The 12,518-nt window shown below is 37.7% G+C and overlaps 4 protein-coding genes across 6 annotated transcripts; 2 read left to right on the top strand and 2 right to left on the bottom strand.

The window, feature by feature from the left end:
* Positions 1-769: 769 nt before the first annotated feature.
* On the top strand, positions 770-5,005 carry LOC110718606 (receptor protein kinase TMK1-like). Its single transcript, XM_021897473.1, has 2 exons — positions 770-3,624; positions 4,056-5,005. The coding sequence occupies exons 1-2, from the start codon at positions 1,302-1,304 to the stop codon at positions 4,574-4,576; spliced, it is 2,844 nt and encodes a 947-aa protein (XP_021753165.1). The 5' UTR covers positions 770-1,301; the 3' UTR covers positions 4,577-5,005.
* Positions 5,006-5,461: 456 nt separating this feature from the next.
* Positions 5,462-6,469, top strand: LOC110718609. The gene is made up of 2 exons (XM_021897476.1): positions 5,462-5,637; positions 5,918-6,469. The coding sequence occupies exon 2, from the start codon at positions 5,924-5,926 to the stop codon at positions 6,395-6,397; it is 474 nt and encodes a 157-aa protein (XP_021753168.1). The 5' UTR covers positions 5,462-5,637; positions 5,918-5,923; the 3' UTR covers positions 6,398-6,469.
* A 56-nt stretch (positions 6,470-6,525) lies between these two features.
* On the bottom strand, positions 6,526-11,248 carry LOC110718608. 3 transcript variants are annotated; one of them, XM_021897475.1, is made up of 2 exons: positions 7,041-7,895; positions 6,526-6,967 (listed from the first exon to the last, which is right to left on the bottom strand). In XM_021897475.1, the coding sequence occupies exons 1-2, from the start codon at positions 7,806-7,808 to the stop codon at positions 6,707-6,709; spliced, it is 1,029 nt and encodes a 342-aa protein (XP_021753167.1). In that variant the 5' UTR covers positions 7,809-7,895; the 3' UTR covers positions 6,526-6,706. The 3 variants fall into 3 exon arrangements, 1 of the variants encoding a protein (XP_021753167.1); XR_002510932.1 differs by lacking the exon at positions 7,041-7,895 and adding an exon at positions 10,532-11,248 and having other exon boundaries at positions 6,909-6,967; XR_002510931.1 differs by lacking the exons at positions 6,526-6,967; positions 7,041-7,895 and adding exons at positions 9,928-10,227; positions 10,532-11,248.
* LOC110718607 lies at positions 7,918-9,917 on the bottom strand. Its single transcript, XM_021897474.1, has 2 exons — positions 8,282-9,917; positions 7,918-8,199 (listed from the first exon to the last, which is right to left on the bottom strand). Exons 1-2 carry the CDS (start codon positions 9,911-9,913, stop codon positions 8,014-8,016), a joined length of 1,818 nt encoding a protein of 605 aa, XP_021753166.1. The 5' UTR covers positions 9,914-9,917; the 3' UTR covers positions 7,918-8,013.
* Positions 11,249-12,518: the final 1,270 nt, after the last annotated feature.

The raw sequence follows: 12,518 nt of genomic DNA, 5'->3' as shown, positions 1-12,518 counted from the left end.
CATATAATTGTATAAACATTTGTCATCTTAAGTTTTAAATGCACCGTAAGTAACTCAAACGATGTTTAGCAACCAAATACGCTGGTCGGCTGATTATTAGGATATCTTTTTTCCATTTTCCAACATCAGAATTAAATTCTCAAGCAAATCCCTCTCCATATAAAATTCTCATCATAGCCACTTAAGACCTTAATTTTTAATGAAATCGCCACATTTGCTAACGAGTAATTGAATTGCAAATCATTATATAGAGGTTTTAGGCTTTGGGATACAATCATTGAACAAGGTAATTTTCTACATTTGTCAATTTACCATCTTTGGTGAAACGATGACATTATTATATTCTCGAAAGTTCTCTAAAAATTAATTCAAATTTAGAAAGTTGTTCAATTCAAACTCAATTTGAAACACCATATTTCACCTCTTAATACTTACAAGGTAATTAAGTACATATCTTTCAAAGAATACAATAAAATTTTGCAACATTTTCATGTTTAGTATGAGTTGAAATTAAGATCGGGACTACGACAAAGTTATTAAAATATTTTTATTAACACGCTCTTGAGCTCTTTCCTCTTATATTCCATTAAATGTAACAATGTCTTTTCCTTCTACGTTATCCCTTATGACCTTCTCCTTGCATACCGAATAAAAGGTTTTATCACTATAGCGTTATCTTCCTTATTATTCTCATACCTTAAAATAGACATAGGATATTTCTTATCCTTTCCTTCCTATTCCTATTCAAATCCATTATTTCTACCAGCTTATCTCATATACCAAACACCCCGAAATCACAAGGCACACATGTCCTACAATTTTTCATTGTATCCATACCTACCTTTATGTCGATACTTTGAAGTTTGGAGGGAAGCTGATATTTATATTTTTCTTATCCAGATTTGATTGGTTATATCTATATGTAGGCCAAAGCAAAGGTATACAATAATTTCATGACCAAAGGCTCCTACTAGACCATGTGCTGCCTTACCTGTTTCTGGAGTGAGTCCTGAGATCAGCACAACTTTCCATAATCTTAATTCATTTACATCCAAACTAACCCTTAAAAAAAATACCCAAAAAAAAAAATAAAAAATTAAAAAGAAATTTTACACATTTTTCTGCTCCTTACAATTTGAGCTTTTCCAGTTCTTTGACAGCCCATATTCATTCATCTGCTTGTTCCTCACTCAAAAAGCCTGCTTACATTTTTCACAAACCTTTCTTTTTTCCTGAATTTTTCTGGGTTTTTTTTGGAGGAAAATTAAATTAAGAAATTTGCCAACTTTAGGTAGAAGAAGATGAACAAGAAAAACAATGTTGGGTATTTATTTTTACCCATTTTATCACTTGGGTTGTGTTCAATTTTCTGTAATATTGCAGTTTTTTCTGAAGCAAGTTCAGATGATGCTTCAGTTATGTTAGCTTTGAGGAAGAACTTGAATAACCCACCCGGATCACTTGAATGGTCCGACCCAGATCCCTGTAAATGGACCCATGTGGGTTGTAACCAGGAAAAAAAAGTGACCCGGATTCAAATTGGGCACCAGAACTTGGAAGGTACTCTCCCTGCTAGTCTTTCTTCTTTAACTTCTCTTGAAAGGTTAGAAGTTCAATGGAATAAATTTTCAGGCCCTTTTCCTAGTTTAAGTGGATTAAGTTCATTGCAAGTTTTAATGATTAGTAATAATAATTTTAGTTCAATTCCTAGTGATTTGTTTACTGGGTTGTCTGTACTTCAGTCTGTTGATCTTGATAATAACCCTTTTGAGGGTTGGGAAATTCCTGAATCCTTGAAAGATGCTTCAACACTTCAGAACTTTTCTGCTAATTCTGCTAATGTTACTGGGGTAATACCTGATTTTTTCGGGCCGGATTCGTTTCCGGGTTTGGTGCATTTGCATTTGAGCTTTAATAGCTTGGAAGGAGGATTGCCTAGGAGCTTTGATGGGTTTCAAATTCAGTCATTGTGGGTTAATGGGCAGAAAAGTGTTGGCAGGCTTAATGGGAAGATTGATGTGATTCAGAACATGACTGCTTTGAAGGAAGTTTGGTTGCATCAGAATGCATTTTCTGGTCCATTGCCTGATTTTTCAGGATTGAAGGATCTTCAGGTGTTGAGCCTTAGGGATAATAAGTTTACTGGAGTTATTCCGCCGTCTTTGATGAGTTTAGAGTCTCTAGCTGTTGTGAACTTGACCAATAACATGCTTCAAGGGCCAATGCCAGTGTTTAAGGACTCGGTTGCTGTGGATTCGACTGAGGATACAAACAGTTTTTGCTTGCCAAAGCCTGGTGATTGCAGTCCGCTAGTGAATACTTTGCTTTCTGTTGTGAAATCTATGGATTATCCGGCAAGACTTGCTCAGTACTGGAAGGGGAATAACCCTTGTGGTGATTGGTTTGGTATCACTTGTAGCAATGGTAACATTACTACTGTTAATTTGGAGAAAATGGGTCTTAATGGAACTATTTCTCCTGAATTCGCATCACTTAAATCGCTACAAAGGCTTATTCTTGCGAATAATAACCTCACTGGTACCATCCCACAAGAGCTTACTACACTGCCATCTCTTACTGAATTAGATGTGTCAAACAATCAGATTTATGGCAAAGTTCCATCCTTCAAAAAGAATCTGATTTTGCATACTCAAGGTAATCCCGACATTGGGAAGGATGAGAGCGAGGTTACACATGGTCGAGGAACATCTCCCTCAGGCACGGCTGAAGGACAGGATGGTGGTTCTGGGAAAAAATCTAAACTTTCTACAGGTGTGATTGTAGCTCTATCTGTTGTTGGAGCTGTTCTCTTAATGCTTCTATGTGGTGTCTTGGGATTTTGTCTCTTCAAAAAGAAGCGAAACAAGTTTAGTAGGGTGCAAAGTCCGAATGCAATGGTGGTACATCCTCGTCACTCTGCGTCTGAGAATGACAGTGTCAAGATTACAGTTGCTGGATCAAGTGTGAGTGTAGGAACAGTTAGTGAAAGCCACACTATTCCATCCAGTGATACAGGTAGCATCCAAATGGGTGATAATAATGGAAACATGGTTATTTCCATCCAAGTTCTTAAAAATGTGACCAATAATTTCAGTGAGGATAATATTTTGGGACAAGGAGGATTTGGGACAGTATATAAAGGGGAATTGCACGATGGGACAAAGATTGCCGTGAAGAGAATGGATTCTGGGGTGATTGCAGGAAAAGGACTGAGTGAGTTCAAGTCTGAAATTGCAGTTTTGTCTAAAGTCCGCCATAGGCATTTGGTCTCTCTTATTGGGTACTGTTTAGATGGCAATGAGAAGCTTCTGGTATATGAGTACATGCCTCAAGGAACATTGAGTAGGCATGTATTTCACTGGGCTGAGGAAGGGGTAAAGCCTCTTGAGTGGACTAGAAGGTTGAGCATTGCCTTGGATGTAGCTAGAGGTGTTGAATATCTTCATACTTTGGCCCATCAAAGCTTTATACACCGCGATCTAAAACCTTCTAATATTCTTCTTGGGGATGATATGAGAGCAAAAGTTGCTGATTTCGGTCTTGTACGTTTGGCTCCAGAAGGGAAGGCGTCAGTTGAAACTAGGATTGCTGGAACCTTTGGATACTTGGCACCAGAGTATGCAGGTACCTTCTTTTGAAATTATCACTTGCATTTGTTTCATATATACTGTGTTCTATAGTGTATGTTCTTCTCATTTGTTGACCAGCTGAACTTTGACCTGACTGCACTGATCATAAATTTATAGCTCCAAATGCTAAGCTATTTTACTGTATTCTTCCAGTGAGCATCTATGTGTCTTTGCTGCTAACATATATTTCGTCTCTTGCAACACTGTGACCTACCTTGTTATTGGTTAAAGATGCCTGATGTAAGACACAGCTTTGAGTCCTTGTCTAAGTTAAGGCCAGTAAAGCTCAATTAGGGATCAATAAATCATGTATCTCTGACTGTTATATTTGATATGTTCACGTGCTATTGAACTTAATTTCTTTAAACTTGCATTGGATATTACCACTCTTATCATTGACTATTCATTGTTCTGAATTTTCAACAGTAACTGGACGAGTTACCACTAAAGTCGATGTCTTCAGCTTTGGGGTAGTCCTAATGGAGTTGCTCACTGGAAGGAAAGCCTTAGACGAGACGCAGCCTGAGGAAAGCATGCACCTTGTGACATGGTTCAAGCGTATGCACATTAACAAGGATACATTCCGCAAAGCCATTGACCCCACCATCGAACTTGATGAGGAGACCCTTGCCAGTATCAGTACTGTCGCTGAACTTGCAGGCCACTGTTGTGCGAGGGAGCCATATCAAAGGCCAGACATGGGTCATATAGTCAATGTCTTGTCTTCTTTAGTGGAGCTTTGGAAACCAACCGAAGCCAACTTTGATGATTGTTATGGTATAGATCTTGACATGTCTTTACCACAGGCCTTAAAGAGATGGAAGGCATCTGAAGGTACGAGTCAGGCAGAATCTTCATCATCATCCTTCATTGAGAATACACAAACTAGTATGGTTGCCCGACCTTTTGGATTTGCCGATTCTTTCACTTCAGCAGACGGAAGATGAGGAAGCAAAAAAAATTAATGAAGACATATGGAACAGGTTGGAGATTAACCAGTTCTGGTTTGTTCTGCTTCATTAATCATTACACTCTGAAAATGGGGTAGATGGTTTGGGAAACATTGCAAGATGTGTATTGTTTGATGTTTGTTTTATTCTTTTCTTTTCTTTTTTCTCAGATGTATATTTAATAGTCCTTTTGATTTTGCTCTATTGGTTTTCATCTTGTGATGAACCTTTCATGTAACTTTTGGGTTAGAGGGAGGGGGCAATTATACACCCTCTCACATTCTCCCCCACACGAGCACGTAAGGAGAAGAATGTGAGTTTTTTTTTTTTTTTGATAAGCAGGAGAAGAATGTGAGTTGGTGTAAATTTTCACGCGAGTGTAAAATCGAAATTGTGGAGAGGGAAGGAGTTCTTCATCGTCACAAATTTTCCCTAGATTTCATTTTTCATATTTTTAAATGCGTTTTATAATCAATCAAATTGCATTTAAAAGTGTATTTCTACATCAAATAATCTTTTTTCTTAGTATATCCTATCCAAGAAAAAATGTTTTTTTTTTAAAGTCAAATTAAATATAACAACATATTACATTTAATTTCTTGTCCTCATATTTTGTTAAAACACAAATACTTGTATTCCGTACTCATATACAACCTCATTTAAAATTCGACAAATCTGATAAAAAAAATTCAAATATTATTTAAGGGTATTTTCATTTTTACCACCTTCAAATAATGACTTTGTCGAATTTACCACCTCCAAAAAAAAACATTTACTTTACCACCTCATAAAAAAATTAAACATCAGTATTACCACCTCATCTGAGCTCAGGTGACGGAAAACGCTTGTGGGGCCCAGCATAACGGCTAGTTTTTGATTTTTTCCCAAATTTCTCTCGATTTCCCTTTTATTTAAACCTAGTTCTTCATTTGTACACCAAATTCTTGCAGATTGGAGATTAATTTTTGCGATTTTCTTCACAAATCAGTATTTTTGGGCAACCAACCCTCTAATTATCAAACAATCAATTGAACTCCTCGACAACAAGCATCAAATAGGTAAGCCATTGTCGTTAATTCTCTAGCAATTTTCGTGATTTCTGTTGTAATTTTTTGGCAATTCGTTGCGTGATTATGTTGCATTTGGTAAGAGTAATTGAAATTGGGCGTTTTGTGAGGTCAATTAAACCCCAATTTGAATTAAAATACTTAGGGTTCATGTAAGATTAAATTAGATTGGGGGTTTTTGTTATGTGAATTGGCTACTGAAATTAGGGTTATATTATGGTGATTGTGTTCAAATACAATTAATTTCATTCTTGTTCTTACTGAATTTCAGAAGGGAATGTCTTCAGTTAGCATGTCACCCTCAAAGGAGAAAAAATGCCAATGTGGAGTTCCAATGTCTAGGCTGAGTGCTTGGACTAGGGAGAACCCAGGACGCAAGTTTAGGACCTGCAAATTCTATGATCCTGTGACTGAGTCAAGGGGGTGTAAAGCTTTTGAGTGGGTGGATCAACCAGATGGAACACCTTGGCAAACAGAGGTGATTAACAACTTGCTGCTGGACAAGAAACTAATGAAGGGAGAGCTGAATGACATGAAGAGGGAAGTTGATGATGTTAGTGGACAAAGGAGGTGCTTGCTCAATGAGATTGACAGCTTGAAGATGAAATGCAAAGCTCTTAGCTCAGACAGGAAGAAGATGATCAAGGAAGTGCATGGCAGCAATGCAACAACAAAGAAAATGCTCACAGTACATGCTATTGTTGTGTTTTGTTGTTTTGGTTTGGTACTGGCTATGTATTTTAGATCTTAGGTTCATTTAGGAATGCTTAGAAACAAAAAAAATCCCCAACTTATGCTGTGTTTTGTTGAATTATTATGTGTGGATGTTGGGATGACATTTCTTGTACTACTTTTAACAACATCAATGAGAAATGGAACTTTTTGGTAGAAACATATCACAATTCGTATTAGTACTTGCAACACAATGTTTGAAATTGTTTTACATTGGCTGAGACAAAAGTTAAGGCACCTTTGTGCAAAATCATTGTTCAACTATCATTGTTCAACTACCAAATAAACTTGGTTGTCTATTACAAAATACTAATGAGTAGACCTAGGGTCACAGTTGATTGAGATCCTTGTCCTTCTTGCTTGTCATTACATGAAGCTTGGACCTGGTCTGTATTTTGACTTTGGGAGGAGTAGTTGTTGGCACTCTTGTGGGCTGACTCAGGCTCCTGTTGCTCCTGGTAACAGGCTGAGTTGGCAAAGGCTCTGTTCTTGTTGCAGGCTGGCTTGACACAGCAGTTGCAGGTGAAGCATTACTTGACCCAGCCTGTGCTGTTGTTGGAGGCTGATATTGTGGCAACTTCAGTGCAGCCTGCAATCACAGTATGACAAGACTCAGAAACAAAGCCACTAAATACACTCAAGTCACAAAATACACAAAATACCTGTCTTGCTGCTTTCTCTTCACTTTTCTTTCTCTGTTCCTTAAGCCAAGGAGTCTGCATCTGTGGCCTCCCACCCTTTGGATTTGTTGCAGGTGGGTTAGGCTGTTCTGGTGCTGCTTCAGCCTTGCATGTTTTGGCAAAGTGGCCAAACCCACCACAATTCTTGCATTGTTTCATCACCTTTGGCTTATTGCCCTCAGGTGCTGCAGAAGTGCCCTCCCCTGGTTCAAGCTTTCTCTTATTTGCCTTAGGTCTTCCTGGCTGCACTTTCAGCATAGGTGGCAAAGGCTGTCTGAGCTTGACCTTTTCCCAATTCTTAGGGCCAGGCATTGGCTGTATTGGGTTCTCATATGCAGCCAAGTATGTCACCCTATAGTAATGTGGGTGCACATACAACTCAGGATCATCCCTTTTGTCCATTATGCAAGCAAATGCATGGACACAAGGTATTCCTGTCAACTCCCATCTATAACAAGTGCATTTTCTCTCTTGCAGATCCACAATGCACTGATCATCCTTGTATTTCACCTCATAAATTTCATCCCTTGAAGCTGTAACCTCACATGTCATGGCATACTTCTCCAACCCATCAAAGACTTTGTTGACAAATGGGGTTAGTAAACCTTCCCAAGACTTTGCTGCCTCCCATTTGTCATTACTCCTCTTCATCATATATCTTCTAAGCCATTCCATTTGAGTTAGAATAGGCTTGTCTCTGGCATCTCTAATCACTGCATTAAATGTCTCACACATGTTGTTTAACAACATGTTAGACTTGCAGTTTGTAGAGAAAGCATGCCTTGACCAGTGCTGGGGGTCAATGTTTGACAACCACTGGTATGCTTCTTCATCCAAAAAATTGATATTTTCCATAGCAACTTCAAACTCAAACTGATACAACCACACACATGACAACCATTCAACACAACAACAACCATGTGCAAAACTAAATGTTCCTAGCATACATTATAGTTCACCATAAAACCGACATAAAAGAACCTAAATAGAAGCTTACCAGAGTGCTTGCCCTAGCAGCAGCCCAGAACAATTCCTTGAAAGTTGCACCATGAAATTTCAGTTTGAAATTTGACCAAATATGCCTCACACAAAATCTGAGCTCAGCTTTGGGGGCCACATCTGCAAATGCTTCTATGAGACCCTACACACAAGGCAAAACTAACAAGTTAGTGTACAGAAAATTCAAAAGCAAAGTAATTTAAACACAAACACAACCCACTTACTTTCTGTCTGTCAGACATAAAAGTCAAGCCATCTCCTTGGTCATACACACAAAGTGCCTTGAGCAAGCTCTCCAGAAACCAGCACCAGCTGTCCTTGTTCTCAATCTCTGCAGTTGCCCAAGCAATTGGGAAGATGGAATTATTGCCATCTTTTCCAACTGCAACCAAGATCTGCCCAGGGTATGCCCCTTTTAGATGGCACCCATCCACCCCAATTACTGGTCTGCAACCAGAAATGAATCCATCCCTAAGTGCAGCTAAGCACACAAACATCCTCATAAAAATTGGTCTTTCAATTTGATTAATATCATCCACCACCACATTACACTCACTCCCTGGGTTCCATTTCAGCAGTGCCTTCCCATAGTCCCAAACCTTTGAGTATTGCTCTGATGAAGAGCCATATATTATAAGCTTTGCCCTGCTTCTAGCCAACCAAGCCTTGGAGTATGTAATTTTGATCCCCAAGTCATTCAAGGCCCTGTCCTGAATCTGTTTAATCTTCCATCTGGGGTTGCCCCTGAACTCCTCCAAGTACCTGTCAGCAAGGAACTCTGTTGTCACCTTGTTGTTCATTTTACTCCTAACACACCTATGCTTCAGCCTTAGTGTCTTAATTTGCCAAGCCTCTGATTTCACAAGCCTTGTTGCATAAAACTTGAACCTACACCTAACACCCTTACTACATGTACACTTCACTATCCTACAACTGTTCTTGTTATACACACACTTGCATTTCCTTTTGCAATATGCTGTTAGCCTCTTTGAATCATTGTGAAGAAGGTAATACTCATACCTATTTTCAATTGCATGTTGTCTCAAAGCTTTTCTCATTGTTTGCACATCACTGAACCTTTGACCAACTACAAATTTGATAGCCCTTTCAAAGTCTGTCTCAGGGTTAAACCAAGTAACACTACCCTGATCATCATCTGAATCACCTTCCACACTCTTTAGCTCATCAGAATCACAAGTTGCCTCCTCTTCAACCCTCACTTCAATTTTCTGTAGATTTCTTTCTATGTCAAACCCTATGTCCTCATCATCACTTTGATCCCCTCCTTCACTAACTCCCCTCAAACTGCCTTTCACCTCACTGTTAATATGGTCTACATTTTTCTTCAACCACTGTTCATCATCATCAGAGTATAAGTCCTCCTCTCCCTCATCAACTTCTAACTCAAAATCACTCAACTCAGAATCAGAAGACTCTGTATCACCATCCTCATCACTAAACACATCACTGTCATCCCTTAAGCTCCTCACTCTTTCTTTTATTTTTCTCACTAAATTAGCTAAATTTCCAGTCTCATCCCCAACCTTAGCCTTACCCTTATCTGCAGCAGTGAGTTTACCCTTCCCTTTATGTGTATTAGCATTCACTTTCTCTGCCCTAGGAAGCCTCTCCTCAGCCTCCCTGTCATGTATAACAATGCCTTTTAACCTAGGGCTTCTCCTAAATGGCTCTTCTTCAGTGGGCTTACTAAGTTCTGGGCTGGGTTTGTATACTTTAGGCCCACCAAACCTCTTTTTCAGTTCATTCCTTTGTGCAGGGGTTAGCTCATTCCCAGGTATACATTTGAAGGGTGTTTTGTTAGTCCCTTCAATTGGCTCATGACTGGTAACATACATCTCACATGCCCCTCTTTGTTCACCGACTCTAGGAAACCATTCACCTCACCATCAACAAGCTCCCTTTTACCATTCACCCAAGACTTGCCCTTTTGTTTATACCAGCAACTAAACCCCCTAGGAACCTTCACATTCACATACACAAACCCATGTATAGCTGCTTGCCTCAAAAAGTGTACATCTATCTTATTTTTTTCCACCTTTCTCATCCAATAAACCCACCCACCATCCCAAGTTAACACCCTCCTATTTTTACCAGCTAAAGAAGGTATAAAGGCACCCCTAATGTAATTTTTAAGTTCACTGTGTCCATTCTGTAACAACACCAACAAAAGCACACACAACAATAACCAATTTCAGTAATTACAGTAAACAACAAAAACCAATTCACCAATTACAGCAAGTAAAAGCAATTCACATTGACTATGCACTAAATTAACAGTAACCAAGTACATCTAATTAACTAATTATTTAACAAATGCACACTCTAATTCAGTCAAAGATTCGCATAATTAGGGTTTATAATACTTTAATTCACAGATTCCCCAAAAAGGCATACTTTACCCCAATTGACAACCATAAATCCAACGAAATGTACTAATAAAGGGTTTAAAGTACCTCTTGTAGTCAGGAATCTCGATTTCTGTCAGCAAATTACCAAGCTTTTGGTCCCCTCACCCTGTGGAAGATGACAAGAGAAGCTGATGTGTTGCAATTTTGTGGTTCCAGCTCGATTTCAACCACCCAAATTGATCTAGGGTTTCAGTTTTTACAGAGAGAAAGAGAAAATTCAAAGGAGAGAGAAGCAGTTACAGTGAGAATCAAGAAAAATCAAAGGAAAGAGAGACGAAAATTGATGAGGAAGTGAGAAATTTGGTGAGACATTGATTATGGAAGGTGGAAGGTGAGAAAAGGAGGAGACAGAGGGAAATCGATTTTAAAAGAATTAAATTGGAGGGAAGTGACAGTTAACTGGGCCCCACAAGCGTTTTCTGTCACCTGAGCTCAGATGAGGTGGTAATACTGATGTTTAATTTTTTTATGAGGTGGTAAAGTAAATGTTTTTTTTTTTGGAGGTGGTAAATTCGACAAAGTCATTATTTGAAGGTGGTAAAAATGAAAATACCCATTATTTAATGATGAATTGAATTATGGTGAAAGTCACAACTCTTAGTAAAAACAACTTTGAAGCCCAACACTCGAAAAGATCACTCACTACTCACAAGTCATGCCTTTGCTGTATTGAGTATGACATTTATGGAATACAACAAAGTAAGATGCAAATGACAATACATATCATTCTAAATTTCTAATGACTACTCGTAGTCATTGCCATTGCTAAGATAAAGCTTCATCATCTAAAAAACCATGTGGGAGCTCCACTTGTATTAAATTACAAACATCAACTTCTCTAAATTATGCAACAAAGTTGGTTGCAATAACTAATTATGTCATTAACATATTATTTTAAGCAACATAAAAAAATATTCCATTTTTCTCAATCAAATAATTATTTAATTGAATGATTATTATTGTCCTTGCATTAAAGATTCTACTTAAATACTTGTATTGTAATTATCGAAGATGATAGAGACTAGACAAGGGTTTCAAACTTTCAATTAGTCAAAATTCGAGCCATACACCCTAATTTTACTTATATCGATCACTACTTTTGAAGTTTATAATATGTCATAAGTAATTCATTTTTCACTGCAAATATTAAATTCTAAAGCATTACCGATTATGGAATGTGAGTTAGAAGTAATCCGTAATATATATCAAGTCGTTCTTTATATAGTGATAAGCTTGATAAATCATACACTTTATCAATGTAAATACTACGGAAATTAATCTTGTAGCCTTGTAGGTGATTACAAATGATGAAGATGACAAATTATTAGATTTAATTGCAAAGTATCACTCTCATGTATAATACTTCGTAGTAAATTTTCTTTTTATATTAATTCCGATAAGTTAATTAGGTTGTAATCTTGATAGAAGGTTATCTTATTAACTTTTGTGTATCTTTCTTCTAAGTAAAAATAAAAAATAAAAAATGTATAACTAAAAGTCAATCAAATAACTAAATTTGACATAGTATCCAATTTGTTACTCTTTACACGGCTTTAATAAAGGAAGAATGATGTAGTCAACACATTCTTTTTAACAAGTTCTCAAGTTGGTTGCTGATTACCTTATCCACTATTCATATCCGCCCTGGTCGTTTATCAAACACCAGTTTTATTGCTGCTACCCAACTTGCTTCACAAGTCATATACTAGACTATACTCCATTCATGTATACATATACGTGATATATTTTATCAGGTCGAACAAGGTTTGTATCTTGGGATCAAATTTCATTAGAGACTTTTTGGGATGGGCATTCCTTTACCCCCCTCCCAAAAGCCCTACCCGTTAACTCGAGTTAGGTGGACTTGTGAGATGTTCCGGTCAGATAGGACCTTTCTCCTAATCAACCAAAAGTAAAAATGTACTTCATACGTAATATATTGTATTCATATGTATGCATATGAAAAACAAGACTAGTTCTCCATTTTCTTTTACTTGCAATATAGTCTCATTGCACACTTTTTGAGCTATTG

Source organism: Chenopodium quinoa, unplaced genomic scaffold, assembly GCF_001683475.1.
Source record: "Chenopodium quinoa cultivar QQ74 unplaced genomic scaffold, ASM168347v1, whole genome shotgun sequence".
In the NCBI taxonomy this organism is placed as follows: Eukaryota; Viridiplantae; Streptophyta; class Magnoliopsida; order Caryophyllales; family Amaranthaceae; genus Chenopodium; species Chenopodium quinoa.
The sequence above is the reverse complement of the archived record's forward strand: the minus strand, read 5'-3'. Positions and strand labels throughout refer to the sequence as shown.